Source organism: Haemaphysalis longicornis, unplaced genomic scaffold (assembly GCF_048455015.1).
Source record: "Haemaphysalis longicornis isolate Haplotype H1 unplaced genomic scaffold, Haemaphysalis longicornis Haplotype H1 scaffold_10, whole genome shotgun sequence".
Lineage (NCBI taxonomy): Eukaryota > Metazoa > Arthropoda > Arachnida > Ixodida > Ixodidae > Haemaphysalis > Haemaphysalis longicornis.
Genome location: NW_027526204.1, coordinates 57,411,067 through 57,429,862, shown reverse-complemented (window position 1 = coordinate 57,429,862; position 18,796 = coordinate 57,411,067). Strand labels below are relative to the sequence as shown.

General features: G+C 45.0%; 2 protein-coding genes across 3 annotated transcripts in view; one reads left to right on the top strand and one right to left on the bottom strand.

Moving 5' to 3' along the window:
• LOC144158589 (uncharacterized) overlaps positions 1–18,157 on the top strand; it is a 28,735-nt gene extending 10,578 nt beyond the window's left edge. Inside the window, exons 5-6 of one of the 2 annotated variants that reach the window (XR_013320132.1) lie at positions 7,106–7,229; positions 9,979–10,584. Coding sequence is in view for 1 of the 2 variants with exons in the window: in XM_077689590.1 (XP_077545716.1) it covers positions 7,106–7,229; positions 12,603–13,806 (1,328 nt within the window). In the remaining variant the exon portion in view is untranslated. Of the gene's footprint in view, positions 1–7,105; positions 7,230–9,978; positions 10,585–12,602 lie in introns of those variants that run through there. The other variant, XM_077689590.1, reaches the window with a different exon arrangement.
• LOC144158584 (uncharacterized) overlaps positions 1–18,796 on the bottom strand; it is a 56,702-nt gene that overhangs the window by 34,521 nt on the left and 3,385 nt on the right. The window lies entirely within an intron of this gene.

Below are 18,796 nucleotides of genomic sequence, written 5' to 3'. Positions count from 1 at the left end.
CTGCGTCACGTCCATGGCCGCTTTTAAGTGCAGAGCACTTTATCGGCTCGCGTTATCGTCGTAGCTCGTTTGCTGGACCCAACTAGAGCCACATACCATTCCGTCGCAGCGGCTGTCGCCGCAGCATAACCCAGAGGCTTCAAAAGCCAGGCAGTATATAATCACAAGCCTTCGAAACTTGTGAACCGCTGGCATCTCCCTGTTGTTTAGCGTAAAAAACACTGTAGGTACATTTGAGGCAAAATATACGTAATTAACCGGCAGCGCCTCCGTTCATTTAGTTAGAAACGCTCGTTGGGTTGGTTTTTACGATAGTAACTGAAAAAAGTGGCAGCGCAATGCCGGCATGTGCGGGCGAAAAAGGAAGGACAAAAAGAACACAACTCCCTCTGGCGCAATTTCAGGCAGGGGGTGCACGAGCACTGCAAAAGCGGGAAATTTGAATTGCATTGGGTGGTAGTAGTGACGGATAACCGCGCTACAGCCCTATATGGCGAATTACTGCTCTGCTTTTCCGACAGCTTTCACATTGAGTGGAACGGCTTTAATTTTAATTAAGCGACTTACGAGGTCAGTACATAGGGATATTTGCAGAAACTGCCGGCGACACAGAATCAAGATTGCCACGGCAGCTCTGCTCTGTTATATTCATCCAAAGGTGACGTGGACAGCTTTGTCTGTACAAAATCCCACATTTCACTGCACCTGCTAAAACTGAAACTGCAACTCACATTAATAATGTCTCTAATTAAACAACTGTTGCACGCTGAAGCAAATAAGGTTTCCCCACATGAAATAGGTGATTAACTATTTATCCCAACAAAAAAAAACGAGAGCCTAAATTTTTTTTCAGTGCCTCCTTAAAGTAACGTCCAAGGTAGCCACACCGAACTATGTGGTTGGCCGGAGAGAAAGTAATTTGTTCATCACTTACCTCGGCTGTTCTACTTTTATCAGCAGTTATCCCAATCTGGGATTGGTTTGTACCTTTTGGAGAGCACTGCTGAAGATAAATGTGTGCAGAGTAAATGCTATAGCATTCAGTTCGCCAAAACCCCACTGTGACCATATTTATGTCTGTGCTTTTCTTAGTCACTGCGAGGTGAAATTTCTCTCTGGTAACCTTGAATTACCACGAAAACCCACGTGTATAACATGAAGTTGTTCTAGGCTTTGCCACATGAAATTTCTGCCTGGTGGTATATTGTATGCGGTGGCACAACAGATAAGATGAACTATAGTTGAGGATGATCAATTTTTAATAGCGGAGCTGGTTAGCAAATCATAATTTTTCGTGTCCGCATTTAAAAATACCAAGATATTGCCAAGCACGCGTACGTGAGAGAGGGCCTCGTGGCGACCGTTTGGCAGTTAACAAAACCAAGAAAGTACCTTGCGCTAGTGTGTGCGTATCACACAACGATTGCCCAGCATCCCCTGTGCACATTTCTCAAGCCAAGCATACCCACTTCGGGAGATTTGCCACGACTGTGGCGACCGCCTCCAGTTAAAAAACCAATAAAATGCCGAGTGCTCGCTTGTGCGGGGCAACCACCCAGCATCCCCTGCACACATTTGTCAAGCCAAGCATTAGGGGGATTGGCCTTGATTGCTGCGACTGCCTGGCAGTTTTAAAAACCAAGACAATGCCGAGCGTTCGTGTGTGCATGCCTCATCACGACCACCTAGTGTGCCCGGCACATGTTTGTCAAGCCAAGCATACCCACTTGGGATATTGTCCAAGATTGGCCGAAAAAAAAGAAAGAACTCCAGCATTCTCCGTAATCGTGGCAACACTTGCTGGGAACAAGAAAGATACGTCATAGCGTACGTCGCTCAAGGTGATGTCCAATGATTATCACGTCCAAAAAATGAAGGAAGCTCAGACTTATAACAACAATGATGGAGTAAAGGTCATTGCGACTGCGAAGAAGAAGCATATCGGCTGCAATCGCGGACTTAGACCTTTGTAATGGTTGTGAAGGTTGTGTACAGCTTTGCCACCTTCCAGTCTTGCACGTTAATGTGAACCCCCCTTCATTTTTTTATACATTATTTACAAGGCAACCATAAGAGAGCTGGTGCAGGCGGCAGCCACCCTTACCTTCTTCGTTGTCATTGGGGCTGGAACCTCAGGATCACATCCCACTCCTTGCTTTTTTGTCCCCTGGTTGCAATATTGAGGTCCCAATGTTTTGATCCCCAAAATTTGTAGTTCCAATTTTGTTGTAGCTCAGTGCTGCCATGATTCATAAGACGCATATGTAAGGAAGCATCTTCTGTTGGTGGTGCAAGCAGACTGCGTGTTCGTCCGTGCCATTTTGTCGTGCCAACTTTGCAATGCACTTGCATCAGCAATTGAGAGGTTCGCCAAAAGTGCGTCTTGCACTATGTTGGGCCCATGAAAGCAGCATCCAGCTGCATTAAAATAAAAGTTAAATTTGCCAAGACCATCGCAAAGCGTTCTGAAGGGGTAGTTTGGTGTCACTGATGTCAGCATTCACAATGGAAGGAAGAAAAGAGGACATTTTTGTTTGCCAGCGGCCTTGGAAGTTTTCTAGAGGCGAGATTGAACAGCAGCTCACTACCTTTCTTTGATTCCAATTGGCTTTACGCCTGGCTGACACTCAAGTTGCTACAAGCAAAGGCACAAGAAATCTCTTGAGAGGAAGGCATTCCGCCAAACGACAGAAAGACAAGAAAAAAAAAGGGGTTTACGTCACATGCATCATGCACAATTTTTATTTTAGTTGATGTTAATATCAGCAGATTCCCCCCAAAACTATTAAAAACAGCTTGAGGATTTGAAGTTGCATTGGATGAGTAATAAAGATTGTTGACTTTTTGCTGGGCCAGATTGCAAAGCTGATGAAATGCTAGTGCACTCTGACCTGTTTTTGGCACTCAGAGTAGAAAAAATGCTCCAACCAACCAGTTGGCATGAATTGAAGTGGTAACAAGAACACGTGGGTTATTGTAGTGTTGCCTTCTATGGCGGATGGTTGCAAACTATCATTCTGCATAGCATTTAATGAATATGGGTCCAAAAATCGATACAAAATTGTGCAGTGCAAGAACCAAAGGTGATAGATGGAGCACTAATGTTAGATGTTAACTTTGTCTTGTGTCAGCAGCCTGGACCACTGCTGGAGTTTCTGCCACCACTACCAGTGCATGCTTTTGACAGTCACATAGCCAGCTGAAAAAATTGCTGTGCGGATAACAAACCAATGTCGTAATGCTTGAAGGATATTCTGGTTGTAAATGCGAGAGGTCTGCATAACTAGCCTTTTAAAGATTGGATCAAATTTAATTGACAGACTCGAAAGTATGGGTGCACAGACCGCTGTAACACTATTCTCCAGAGGTTATTTATAGCTGGATTGGGCCAGTGGAGCTGGCAAGAATCACTTATTCGTTTTAAAAAGAATTCGCATCTCAAACCCGGTGCCTCAAGTGATTTTCTGTAAAAGGATATCTCGGACAATATAGCTGGATCTTTCCCCTTTGAGCTAGCAAGAAGAGCTCGTCACTTGTTTTTCTAAGAATTTGGAATCTCAAATCCACCTGACGGTGCCTCAAGTGATTTTCTGTGAAAAGATATCTCAGACGCGGAACTCTGATAAAAGTGCCAGTGTAGCACCGTTACACACCCAATGGTCCACCCGCAATAGCTTGGCTGACCACTTAATCAGCGAGACTGAAGGAAACGAGAGGAGGACAAGGCTGTTCTATGCGCTGTCTGTCAGCCAGCGAACTGCCATTTCATTTTTGGCCTTGTTTACCATTTTGCCTCATCCTGTAAATAATAAAACTGTCATGCAAGTTTGTTTGAGGAGCCAGGGTATTGCCAGCAACGGATATCGAAATTTTTTCGGCAGAGCTGATGTATAGCGGGTCTTTTGCCCCACGATGCCCGAGGATGATCATCCTGTGCAAGCAACAACCATTGTTGGGAGCCACCATGTACAAGAGCCCTAGACTTTTGCTGGAAACACTGCTAAGGACGGCTGACTCACTGCCGGTGGTTAAACCGCTAGAATCACTGGAACGCTGCTGCTTAACTCGCTGTCATACTTTTTGGTGGGGAATAATGTGGTTCAGAAGCACGGAGATGTGTAAAACATGGAATCTTTTTGGAGAGGGAATTTCAAGTAGCTTTGGTGATTCCACCACAAAGTAGGCGCTACAAACTTTGCTACAATGTACACCAGACCCAGGTGAAACGAAACCACTTACATAAGAGGCGCAAAAGCTGTGTAGGTTTATTGATTTGAGCATGACGGAAAAGGATGAAGTCGTCAAATTGTTAAAAAATCGCAGATGTCTACCATTTCTTAATAGGTCTCACGAGTCAGGAGACGTCATCCAGCACTGCCATTCCTTTTCAGGCGTTGGATATCCGCCGCACCACACCAATATTGCAACGTTTGTCTAGTGTAAACATTGTAGCCAGCATTGGCAGCCTTTTCGTCATGCTGGTAGGGTCATGCACATTCCTGACTGTTACCGGCTGGAAAATGTGCGGGCCAACGTCGTTTTAACTTTGAGTGCTTACTTCTGGAAAGGAGCTTTTCATAGCTTGTTGCCGTCTGCAGAACAACAAAAGACAGAATCGACTTTGAGCAGTTTTGTCACCAACCTGAGTGTTTCAGATGCTTTGGCGATGTCTACGATGAGTACTTCACTGTCAATGAGCAAAAAGGCCTCGTCTGCTACAGTTGTCGTCTTCCGGGACAAATTTTTCGCTTGTGCCACCATCACTGTCAAGCAGCACGATGTGAGCAACAGTAGCCCGTATGGCACCTCTACACCACTCGCAATTTTCGCTGGGACGCTCGCTGGCCATGCTGCAAGACTCACTGGCTCTTCCAAAGAGCAGCCATCATAGCCGTGATTCGACCAGCTTCAGACTGCAGTCTGACACCGCCTACCGGAGGCCACTGATGTTCACCCTCACCGTGGCATCAGTTACCGCCGCCAGAACACTATCATGTGCACACAACAGAGGTTAGGCTCCAAGACAAATGCCGTGCAGCATACCTCTTGCCGACAGCCTGAAATAAAACTCGCTTCGCTTGTGTTTATGTTACGAAACAAAGTCGAAGTGTTAACCAATGGAATTCCATGAATGGCTGTGGTTGATATTGGTGCAACATTTTCTGTGATAAGCCTTGATTTCAAATAGGTGGCCGATAAAAAGCGCAAAGGCTTATGAGTACGTCGTCTGCTCCCAGCACTTCCAATTCGAGATAGCTCCTGCCCTTGCGTACACCGGCAGCTTTCACGTGCTTGTGTGCGTGTTCTTTGTTTATCACAGAGTGCTTACCTTTCAGGGAAGCCCCTAATAGGATTGATCATTGTTATTCATTGAATGCGCGATGCATGAGCGTTTTTTGTTGGTGGAAGCAGGTAAACAACACTCACATGTATGCGAAAGCCGACAGGTGTATGGGAGGCCAGGAGAGCTCTTGAACCAGAAGTGGGGAGATTCCGCGGGAGCAGACAATGTACCCGTGAGCCTTCGCGCTTTTTACCGGTCACCTGTTGTCTTGAGCTGATGTTTAAATGGGACAAGATGACAACTTTTTTTTGCTGTCAGTGGCTTGTCTGTGTCTGTTCAATCGATGTCTCCTTTGGTGGCCAAATGTTTAGGCCAGTGTTCACTGTGCTCCCTATGCATGTTATTTTGGTCTTGACTTGAAACAGTCTGGTATGACAGTTGACTGACTGCGAAAACAGCGAAATTTAACTGGATGGCGCTCCACCATCCACCCTTGTTGAAGACGTGGCTACCACACATTCCACGTTTGGATGGCACAATCACACCTCCACGGTTGCTACATTTGTTTTTGGTCTTTGAATGAGCCGCCGAGGATGACCTTGGAGCTGTCATAGAACCACTCTTGCTTTCAGCCTTTGTGTGAAAGCGGCCACGGCTGACCTTGAAGCTGTCATAGAACCAGTTTCTAAACTGCGGAAAAAACATTTTGGTATCTCGTTCTGTTATTTTTGTTAAACTAGGGTTAACCCCAATGTGGACAGTTAACTACTGCAATGAACCCCTGCTACTGCCACCTAGCCTGAAACCCCTAGAATTCTGTAAATGCGCTACCACTCCGGTTCCTTTTTTTAGGGAAGCTGTGGGTTCTTCCTGTTATCCTTGCCGGTAAACACCTCTAAATTTCAAGGTGGGATTAGCCAATACATTTCAACATCAATTCAACATCACCCATTGATAGGCGTGCTACCATAATATTCGCGTCCTCAACTTCTCTCATCAACAGTGGTTGCCATCAATTCTAGACACCTGGATCCTCTGTTTAATACACATGGGAGCTGCACTGTATAGAGGAGTGCACTTGAAAGAAGTCTGAGAAGCAAACTTATTGCCCGGCCGTTTTCAGTGGCTGCTTAATGGACGCTTTTTTTTTGGGTGCATTTTAATACAGTTCAGCCCATTTTGTAAAAACAGAACTTTGAACTTTACAAGTGCCTTCTTATTTTTTTTTTCAACTTTTTGAGCTTGCCGAACTTGTATTAGTTCTCATGCTCATATCTTGATGAAATTTTGCCCACATGGGATCCTTCAAGGCAGGAGCACTACCTTTATCTCTATAAAACCTCAGTATTACTTAGATATTGATACAAATTTCAAGTAGCATTTCCTGGGGTCGGAACAGTCTGTAATTCTCAGGATACTACTTATGTAGCTCCGGTAGAAAGTTTTGTGTGCGCTTTCTGCTTAGTAGCAAAAAGGGACAATGCCTGAATTACATGCCTTAGTGCCACAGGAAAACTAGGCAACACACATAAAATGTAATTATATATTTGAAATCGGTATTAGACATTTGAGATTGGCACAAAAAATTGTTACCAACCAGAGCTTCATTCTGCTAGGTTATATATATCACAAAATGTCCCCAACCAGCAAATCCCTTTAATGCTGTATCATTAAGCTTTCCCTAAGTGCTTTTTATTGCTTCAGACATCACCAAGTTGGACTTGGAGGCAAATGCACTATGTGCGTGCAATTTTAAATTCGTGTCTGAGAATTTCTGTAAAACGTTGCCTTTAGCTGACCGGACCTTTGATTTTTTTTCAGTTGTGGAGGTGGATGATAGCCAAGCCGGTGCCTTGAAAAAATGCCCTTCACAAGATGGAACAGACGTTAGAGCAGAGGCTGCTCCTCACACCTGCTCCTGCCACGCACAGTCGAGCAACACTGGGTAGGTTTGAAGGCAATGCTTGCAATTCTATTACTTGTAGAGCACAAATGCTGCAGAGCCCAGGCTCAAAAAAGGAACTCATTTTTTTCAATTCATTGAGAGAGATGGTGCAGGAAATCTCGTCAAGGGTGCTTCTGTAGAAATAGAGTGGCACTTGCCTGCGAAATATGTTAAGATGCAATGTACAACGAAATACAGATATAACTAATCCCAACCAAGATTTTTACATGACAAAATTAAAAAAATGATTTCTTCTGTATATAAATGTTTCTACCAAAATGTCTGCAAAGTGACCTTTTGGAGCAAAGGAACAAGAAAAAAGGTTGTACTTTGTACATGAGTCGTACATGAGTTGTTGTACATGAGGGTTGTACATGAGTCGTACTTTGATAAATGTCATTGACATCTCAGAAAGAAGTAATGAAAAATTAGTTCCACTTTTAAGCCTCTAAATCTTTCTTACAATACTGACAGTGCTATTATAGAGCAGTCACTTCCAACCTTCTGCACAGAGGCACCTCACATGTAATGACATTGCACCAGTTCTATTTCTAATTGCCCTAACACTGCCCATATTTGAAAAATTGAGACGCTGGGTTCTGCTGAGGCATGTGTCTCATAATTGTATGAGGATCATAAGATTTCTACTCACAAGTGCGGGATCAATGTAAGCTGTTTAGGAACTGTCTCCGCCAAGGCTGTGGTATCGGTGCCTTCGTGTGGAGAAAGTTTTATCTGTGTGGAAAGCTACACAAGTTTGTCATCGCTCTTTATCTAGTAGACGTTACAATGCTATATTTAAGCCATCAAAAGGACCCATTAGAACCCAGTACTTTCATAAAAACTGCAGCAATGTTCCACCATGTTTCTCATTTTTGACTTATCGTGAACCCCTCCCCATTGGAGGGAGGTGTAGGTTGTTGGGCTAGTCCTTCCAAATAAATAATATCCCACCACGGAGAAAATTGAACTAAAATGGCGGTGCTTAGTTAAAGAAGTGAGTGATGAACAAATTTGGATGTTGCTGAGGTGGTCGGTTGCACCAATAAAGTCATCCGAAAAGCTGAAGGTTGAAAAGCGGTCATTTGGAGGGATGAAAACGGGCTGGCAGCGCTCTGTATTCCGAAATCTTCAGTGCATTGTGGGCTACTATTATCACGGTCTCAACAGTGGCATCCGTAGAATCTAGCCCGGTCCTTCCCGGCTCATTAGCTCATCGTGGGCCCGTGTTCCTATAGTTCTGGCAGTGGTTTATGTTGGACTCACCCAGTCCTGCTAAAATGATAGAAGTTGTCCACATGATACTGAGAACACAAATGAGGATTACAAGGTGTGATGTTATCGCCAGGATTTTTGGACATTCATGGTGTCGCGAGATCTTGAAGTAAGATAGACCATGGGTGAAATGTGTCAAACGGTTTGTCACACAAAATTCAAGGAAGGGTGGAAAAAAGTCTCACAGTTCCTTGTGGAAAGGCACATACTTGGATGATGGCAGCGGCGACCGAGAGCAGGCAGCATCAGTGCGGTGCAACAGCAGCAGCCAGCGACAGCAACGGTGCTTCAGCCGTGCCTGACATGCAGACACGGAGGACTGTGTCAATGCCCTATTCGCAAAGGCTGTACTTGATAAGTGGCAGTGGCATCAGCCTTGAGCATTGGCAGTCTGGTCGACTGCCGCAGTGTTCTCGTCCCTCGAATTGGTAGTCCGACAGGGACCTGAATTTCGACGACCCATGTCTTCTTTCTCGTCTTCCGTGCTTTCTCTTATTTGCTGTGTTTCATCTTCATCTCCACCTTCATCTTTCTCTTCCTTTGGTCGTCTTTTTTTTATCTGTCGCCGCTGCTGTCTCTTGTCTTCGGCGACATGACCACCTGTTTATTACACTACCCCCACACAAGGAAGTTGCATGAGCAGGAACGCACACTGAAAAAAAGGAAAGAATAAGCATAGAAGTATATCTTAGAAGGCAAAAAAAGACACACACACAGTTACACTAAACACCGTCACATCACAGTCATTACGAAATATAGGAACTAAAATGTTCAAGTCAGTGCTATAAAAACTAAAGTTCATCCACAAACGGAAGAACAAGTGGATAAGTTTGTGCATCTTCATATAGCGGTCGTTAACTAGTGATTAAACAGATGAGAGCATACGAGGCCAGGGTGAGAAAAGTTTGCGTTCTTCCTTCCTTCTGTACTTCCAATGGAGCTGAAAAGAAAGCTTCAGACGCCACGAGCTCATCCGTAACCCCTCTGTCTTCTTGTTACTGTGGCTTCCCCGGATACATACATTTTTGGCCATAATAAAATTTCTGTAGTTCGGGGCAGTTCTTTGGTTCTTCCGCATCTGGTTTCCTCTGGCATAAAAGCGATTGGTTACCGAACGGCTTGGAACTTCTAACCAGGCGTCTTTTAGCTGTCCGTTATCTTGGAATCGGACTTTCCTTGAAATGGACTGAACAAGTTTTCCGTCCCTTCAGCATGCCAGCTTTGCGCTTGTGTAGCCGTAGCTTCTAGAAAAAAGGGGAAGCTCAAATTCCTCCAGGGGCATTTCTGGCTGCGCTCTTTTTTATGTCTTTCGATTTTTGGTACCCGTGGTCAAGCAAGTCCTCTTCTCTTTTTTGGGCTTGTGTTTGCGCTTGTGCATTTTTCTCACCTCTGGATAAAGTTTGGGCTCCCTCTGGGCCCCCTTTTGATTCCAGCTCATAGTATTCATTTCTGGTCTCTTCATTTTCTTTGTTAGCACTGAAAGGCAACATTTTGGATTGGCTGCTGGCTGCGCCTAGACCTTCAGCTTTTTTCACCATGATATCCGATGGAACTGAGCCACCAACAACGGCAACTGCTTTCAGCAAGCTGAGCTTCAACGTTTTGAGGTGTTATTTCGCTTCGTAATTCGTAACTCTGTTTTTCTGTTCTTAAACGATCCTCATTGGGCATTATTCAGCTGTCCAGTCGGAAGTCACTTGAAAAGGCTCTGTGGGACGCGCTCCCAATGACGTCCCATCTAGGAAGATGAAGCACCTTGTTCTTAGCCCAAGACCCTCTGCGATGTTACAACATGCCTTAGCGTCGATAACTAAAGGTGCCGCAGCCTCCCTTGTCTTAAACAAGTTCTCCAGGCCTCCCAACTGCTTCTTCAGCTCTTCAAGCTCCTTTTCATAAGCACCCCTTAATGGCTGCCCTTTAGCCACCTTGCTCTATGCTTCTAATTTTTCTCTTTCTGCTTCACGCTGCACTTTCAATATGGCACCCTCGCTGTCAACCCACAAGTGAAGTTCCAAACTTCAATCCTGATTCAATTCCGTCAGCAATAAATTTTACCAATTTCTTGATCCCCATGTTGTCTCTTTCCACTCTTAGATCTGCTGTCACTGCTCAGGTCCAACTCTTCTAGTTTTCTAGTTATTAACGCAGAATCCTGCCATCTTGTCACGGATGCCAAATGAGATGTTATCAGTAGGATCCTTGGACCTTCATCATGTCGTGAGATTTTCAAGTGAGATGGACCATGGTCGAAATGCGTCAAACGGTTTATGTCACATGAAATTAAAGGAAGGGTAGAAAAAAAGTCTCACAGTTTTTTGCGGAAAGGCACAGACTTGGTGGGTGATGGCAGTGGCAACTGAGAGCAGGCAGCATAACTGGCAGAACAGCAGCAGCTGGCAACAGCAACGGTGCTGTAGCCATGTCTGACATGCAGACACGGAGGACTGGATTGATGCCCCATCCCCATTTATGCAGGCTGTACTTGATGAGTGGCAGTGGCGTCAGCCCTGTGCACTGGCAGTTCATGCGACTGCCGCAGTGTTCTTGTCCCTCGAACCGGGCGTCCGATGGGGAGTGGATTTCCGACTGATTTTTTTCTTTCTTGTCTTCCGTGCTTTCCCCTATGTGTGGTGTGCCATCTTCTTCATCTTAATCTCCAGCTTCTTCCTCTTCTTCCTTTAGTCGGTTTTTTTATCTGTCACCGCTGCGGTCTCTTGTCTTCGGTGCCATGCCCACCTGTTTCATTACACAAGGCTTGCAAACCCATGCCATGAAGAGTGCCGAGGCGTTCACGCCTCCGTGTCAGCTTCCGTGACGAGGGCTCAAAGATGGGCAACGTCCGAACGATCTGCGCAAACCTATACACGACGGCAACCGCAACAGCCTTTGAGCTGTCTCCGCTCTAAGTGCAGTGATGGTGCATCACCTTGGCCAACAGAGCACTGACAGCGTGACATGGCAATGCCATAGCAGAAGTCAACTAGACCAGTATGGAGGATCTACATGACTTTTTTACGTGGGCTGGGCCCATATACAATTCAAAGACAATTGTACTTGGTTAGTTATGTGTGTGCAGTCAGGCTACTTACTGGGTTTGGTTAGTTTCAGTCTTTAAGTGCTTATTGGTCGTGTTAACTTTTTGTGCTCGTGTCTCGTATTGTGAATGAATGGTTAATGAGTTTCATGTCCCAGCTGATGTCCCTTCTTTCTGCTTGGGTCAGGTGATACTGATGACACTGACTGACAGCCAGTAACCAGTAATCACTTTTGGGGTCTGCATATTAATTAATGCCTTAATAAGCTGCCTTCACAATTTCCGCTAGCATGGGCAGCCAGCAGCCAGATTGCAATTTTTTCGGCTGTATTAATGTACTGGAATTTTTACTAGTCGCATGTGTTTCCATGCTCACATTTTGTATGAGGTATCTTTTGTCAGATGAGTATAATGATGGGATGTTCCCCTTATTTATTGAGATCCCAAAAGGCTCAGTAGATCATTGCACTGACACCTTTTTATTGCACTTATACACTCTTGTACATCATAGGTATGCGGAGTGATGGTTAGAGTACAGTTTAATGTCAACACTAAACTGAATTACTCGGAAAATGTTTTTTTAAGTTCTGGATACTGGACTTCCAATACATAATAGGGTGGCAGTAAATTTATTGGAAGAGAGATATTTATACCCACCCACCCGCTAAAGCAGTTTTTTGAAATTGTCTGTGAGGAAATTATAGTAAAGATGGTATGGAAAAAGCTTACTTTGCAGACATTTTAGTCATTTGCTCATCTGCCATCTGAGGGTGTTTGCAATAGCAATGTAGAATAGTTGCCTGGCAAAAAGCAAAAACGCCCGCGTGTATGAGATTTTGGTGCACGTTAAAGATCCCCAGGTGGTCAAAATTAATCTGGAGCCCTCCACTATGGCGCAACTCATCGCCTGCGCTGCATGGGTGTGTTAAACCCCACAATTAATCAACCAATACAATGATTCGCCACAAAACTGATTGGTGAAGTCATGCAGTCACCACTTGGATTGTTGCTAGCAAATTTTTTTTATATTTTGACTAGTGTTGTGTTTTGTTCTCTCCACTCAGGAGCTTCATTAATGGCAGCAAAGAAAGCAAGTTACAAGGCAACATTTATTCTTACTTGTCTTGTCGACAATGCAACAACGACCAGACTGCTCACCTAAAAGTATGTGCCAGCAAGAAGCCTAATGTCTGTACTGTTTGCCAAAAAGGCTTCCGTAAAAAACATGACCTGGACATCCACATGAGAGTGCACACTGGCGAGAGGCCCTACCTTTGTAGCATCTGTCAAAAGAGCTTTGCTCAACGAGGTCACCTGTTTATTCATAAAAGATTGCACTCTGGCAAAATGCCCTACATGTGTAGCATTTGTCAAAAAAGCTTTACTCAAAAAGCCCACTTGGTTTCTCATGAACGGCTGCACTCTGGAGAGAGGCCTTACATCTGTAACATTTGTCACAAGGGGTTTACTAGAAAGCACAATTTGGTTGTTCATGAAAGATTGCACTCTGGCGAGAGCCCCTATGTGTGTAGCACCTGTCAAAAAAGGTTTACTTGTAGAACCCACTTGGTTAGACATGGAAGATTGCACTCAGGTGAAGGCCCCTACGTGTGTAGCACCTGTGAAAAAAGCTGTACTTGTAGGGCCAACCTGATTACTCATAAAAGATTGCACTCTGGTGTCCTGCCCTATGTGTGTGGCACCTGTCAGAAGAGGTTTACTCAAAAGGCGCATCTGGTTAGTCATGAAAGATTGCACTCTGGCGAGAGGCCTTACTTGTGTCGCTTCTGTCAGAAGAGCTTTAACAGAAAAAGCCTTTTGGTTGGTCATGAAAGGTTGCACACTGATGAGAAGCCCTACGTATGTGGTGCCTGTGACAAGAGCTTTACTCAAAGAGCCAGCCTGGTTAGGCATGAAAAATTGCACTCTGGCAATTGCCCCTATACTTGTAGGGTCTGTCAGGAAAGCTTCATGAAAAAAAGCCACCTGGTTACTCATGAAAGAGTGCACTTTGGCGAGAGGCCTTACGTATGTAGCTTATGTCAGAAGAGCTTTACTCAAGAAGCCAGGCTGGTTAGACATGAACGGTTGCACTCTGGTAAATGTTGTAGCACTTGTCGGATGAGCTTTACGAAGAAGAGCAACCTAGTTGCTCATGAGAGAGTGCACTCTGGTGAGAAGCCTTACATGTGTTGCATTTGTCAGAAAAGCTTTACTCAGAGAGCCAGCCTGAGTAGACACGAGCGGTTGCACTTAAAGGGGTCCTGAAATACCTTCCGCCGATGCGTGGATGTACATGTAACCAAATAAAGCAATGTATTAGCAATCTCCTCCCGCAAGAATTTTGTTGAAGCCATGAGTATTAGCTGAGAAATCGTAAATCAAAAACCACGCATTATCGTCGCGCCGCGTTTCCTCCTCCTTTCAACTTACTCTCCACTGTTGACGGCGAGCGAGCCTTCCCTCCCATGATGCTGCGCTCCCCGGCGGTGACGTACTTCCGCTATTGCGCTGCTCACACAGCCGTCTGCTACGGGCAAGCTTTGTTGACACCATGAATCTCGCACTCCGCTCAAGGCTGGAAAAGCGAACGAAAAATCTGGCCCCATGTGTGCGGCGGCCTCGCCTTGCCCTTTCGCGGTGTACGTAGCTGCAGAACTCACGTGACTTTTTATCGGTGGCGAACTCGCAGCCGCACGGGGAGGATCCTGCGCTGGCTCCCTTGGATGCACAGCGCACTGTTTATCCAAAAAGCGCCGTATCAGATGTGGCCCCGCTGGTGCCGGGTCTTATTTTGTGGCGGTGGTAATTCCTGCCGGCGGCATGTGAAAAAGACATTTTAAACTGATACAGAACCCGTGCGCAAAACGCCAGTTCAGCTTGGGGCGACGCGTGGTGGAGAGCGGCAACGTTGGCAAAACATTCTCCGCCACGGCTCTGAACTTTCTAGCGCTGGAGCGAGCACCATTTCTTTGACAATATCAAACATCGGTTGGCCTGGCAACAAGGCACAAACTTCTCTAGAAGTCAGTTACGGTTGCGTGATCCCGGTTCAGCTTGGGGCCCCACCTCGGGGCATATGGGCACTGCAGGCATACTACTCACTCCCATTTGGAAGTGCGAGATGCGTTTGGCATTACAGGAGGCGATGGTGTGTGTGTTGTGGACGCCTTTGTTTTGCGATGAAATGCGACGTTGTGCTTCTGCGGGTGGATAGTGCTTCCCATGGTCTGGATTATCTTTCTCAAGCGGCGTACGACTCAACCTCGCATGGGGTATGTGCAGTGTGCGTGGCTAAAAGCCATCTCGGCTTGTGTGCCAGAGTTGAGTGACTTGCTGTTCGTCCCCGCAAACCGCGCGCGAGGTGAGTGCCGAATTTACGAGGGGCAGGAGGAGGCAACCCATCGTCTGTCAATCGCGGTTCGGACTTGCAACGCATGTTGTGACGTTGTGTTCATTCGAAACGCATCTCTGGATTGTTTGGAAGTTGAATAAAATGTATGCGTCAAACCCGGGCATTCGGCTCAGGGCGTTCTCTGTGATTGCAAGAAAGAAGTGCCACGGGGCTTCAACGCTTTCTTTATGGAACGTACTCAAGTAAGAGAATATTCATGTCGTGTTATGGCCCTGTTGCATTCAATACAAACGGTTAAGCGTTTGTTTACACTTGTTTCGTTTGTCGTAAAATGTCCAAGCACTCCGGCACTCCGCTGGCAGATCAGCCGGCGAGCCGACGCTGAGCAGACGACTCATCTCTTTGCCGGAAGTGCGTGAAAAAGCCGCCCAATAGCAGGATGTCTAGCTCATGACGAACATCTGGGAATCGATGATGTAGACATGTGAAGATGGCGGCGTCCAAAAACACGAAGGAAAGGGTGAGAAAAAAGCGACAAACTTTGCAACAAAAGTGTGAGCTTTCCGCTGCGCGTAAAAGAGTAATACTTGGCACATATGATGTTGACGACCCAATCTAACGATTGCGCTAGTCAATTTAGTGTGCTCAAAATGCCTTTCAGGGCCCCTTTAAGTGAGAAACCTGTCATCAGCAATGCTGGACAGAAAACCTTTGTTAGGAAACACAACTTGATTGGGCATGAGCAATCGCATGCTAGTAAAATCCCTATCTCTGTGATGTCTGTTGGAAAAGGTATACTTTGGGATGAAGACCAGTGAATCATGAGACATTGTATAGTGAAAAGCTGCCGGTCAGTTATAAGGTCTGTCGGGAAGTGCACTTTGCCCTGGGATATTGCTCTTGAGAAGCATTCCACGTGTGCCGCATTTGTCAAAACAGCTTTCTTTTTTTTTTTGAAGCATGGCTTGTTAATCATCAAAGATTGCAGGCTGCTGAGGGCCTCGTGTTTGAAGTGTGTGCCAGAAAAACTTTCTTCACAATCTTTTGTTAACTGTGAAACTGCATATGCCCTGCTCATAATCTATCAAAAAGTGTTTACCAGAAAGTGATTGGTAAATAATGATAGACTGTGCAATTGCATAAAACAACTGACATTGCGTGCTGGCACACAGATTGTACTCTTACAAACAATGCACACTGCTATAAAACCAGTGCTTTTTTCACAAATGATTTACTCAAATGCCTACCCTAGCCATACTTGACCTTGAACAATGATGGTCTTTGCGGTATCTCCTCAAAGTGCTATGCTTACAAACTGGGCAAGCCTATCATGAGAGACTACACTCCAACATCAGACTTTAGGTCTGTGTCATTAGTTAAAAAAGCTGAGCTACTAAGCTATAACTAAGTGGGAACAATTACAGAAACTCGTAAAATGCCTACTGTAGGCAAAATCTGCAAGACCGCAAAAATTCATAAACCTGAAATCCAAGCCCCTTTTTACATTAAAAGAAAGGTGGTAAAAACGTGAAGCTTTCTCCCATGCAACCTGAGCTAAAGTCAAAGTTCAAAAACAATCTTGCCACCCTCTGTCTAACGAAAACAATGGTTGAACGTGAAGCTTGCCCGTGATGGATTCGTTGATTGGCCAATCCCACACTGCGAGTGTGTGCTACTCTGGAGGTACGCACCGCTTTTGTAGAATAGGCACGGCAACTCTTGGGTGTGCACTCCGTAGGCCTAGAGTTTCGGTTTGGGGTGTACGGCGGGAATCGGAACCTGCTGCCTGGCGTTCCCTTCAACCATGTCGAAGTGGAGCAATCGAATAGATGCTGGCTTCATAATGCGATGAACCCCGCTTCGAGTCCGGCCACAGAAAGGGTGTTTTTCTTTTAATTCACCAACGATCAATCATGGTCATTGTCAGAACAAGTTGGCTTTCCTGCAGGGTGCATTGGCATACAACAGCATTGGTGAAGATTCTAAAGCATTGCTTTAAAAATCTAAACTGTTTCGACTTTGTCAACTGTTGTAATTAGGTAGACACCAGCTTCGTAACACAAAGAACTTGGGTTTGGCTGCAACTGTAGGAAGCATTTTTTTTGTTTCCGAAGACGGTTATTATCATCGTTATGTGCCCTTCCATAGTGTAAAATGGGCTTTCCTGCAGTGTTTTTGCACTGAGCACCACCCGTGAACCAGTGAGGCATAGAAAATTTTGCTTAAAAATACTTGTTATTCATAGAAGAGTGGACATGAGTGAAAAGCTGTCAGCAGCAGTTGCCTGAAAAGAGTATACATAAACTATATATATGGAAGCCGACCTTAATGTTAGCTGGTATGGTATTTGCTCTCATGCTCTTCTGTTTGAACTTGTTTGCATAATAAATGGACTTGTCATGCTGGTCATCAAAATTTTGTTTTTTCCTCACTTGTTATGTATACACCACTTGTTTCTACAAGACAAATGCCCTCAAAACGTTTATATAATGGTACGTGTGCTGCCGATTTCCACAGTTAGCTGCCATGTCGTAAAACGCACTGCCGCAGATTGCAGGCACTACACCAGTTATCTCCTTGTATGTTCCCATCACCAGCATAGTGAACTTTCGAACTGCATAAGTTGACTGGCAACAGAGGCAAAGCAGAGCTGTGGGAATTGCCGTAATGCACCATCTGTGAATAATAAAGTTTCCACATCTGCCTAGCCATATTAAAAGATACCTAGTAGTGCCTGCAAAATGTAAAAATATTGGTCGCTGATTTTATAATGCTTCGATCATGTCAGTGGTAGTCAGGGCATGCACACATGACTTTGCTGAGGCCATTTTTGGGAGCCATGTACAGCACATGCAAGAGGGAATACAGATATCACTAAAACAGTAAAGACAGGCATAAAAATGCACGTGAAATCATTTTTTGCAGCAAAGGAGGCTAGACTTTTACATTACTGTCATACACTTACAACTTACACTACAGTCACATGCTGTTGTTCGGTGCTGTGCGTGGATGTCAGACATCTCAGCAGCATCAAAAATCGGTAAGTGTCATTTATTCTTTATGTCAGCAGCGCGAAGTTTAACAGTGCTTTAAGGAGAACGTTCAAAGTGTCCAAGAGCTGTCAGGTTTGCCCATAAATTCCGTTCTCAACCCGCTAAGGCGGCATGCCAGCCTACGCATGCTTTGTCCTCGCTACGTTTTGCTGCGCCACGCGGACGCACGACTTTTTATCACCAATGGATGTTTGTTTTCTTAAATCTGGCCAGGTTGCCGTCATTGCCTTTACTTTCGATGTAAAGAATCTACTCGTCCGGGTTTCACTACGCCATTGTTGGCTGCAACAACAATCATCATAAGCGCAAAGTGCTCATACAACAAACGTCTGAAGTGCACCACGACAAAAGAAGCGCCTGCAAGTGCGGAGTCTATTCGCTCCACAAATTTCCTGCATCCCTTGAGTGCCACCATGAATGATACCCGTGCCACACGTACACAAAAAATGACATTAAGTGTTTAAGGCCTTAATATCACAAATGTCATTAATTGGGCGGGCCGTGCTACACGCGAAAACGCAAAGGCATTAAATGTGTTAGGCATGATGGTGATCATGACCAAAAAGATCAAATTCACTCATATTTTAGAAGTCTTTAATGTAGAGAAAAACGCCTTAGAAGCGTTAAAACTGTATTTTAGGAAAGAAAATATAATGAGAAATGGTGTTTTCTTAAAAATGGTGGGAGCCGTTTCTAAAAGTGGCTTCAGCATGCCGTCGCCGGCCAGCGGTAGCCAAATCCGAAAAATTTAACACGAAGAGTAACGCGATGTTCTTACTTTTGCCTCTGTTCTAGTGAACTTCGTCTTCTTCAAAACTTCGCCACAAATTGTGCACAAAAAATCGCCATA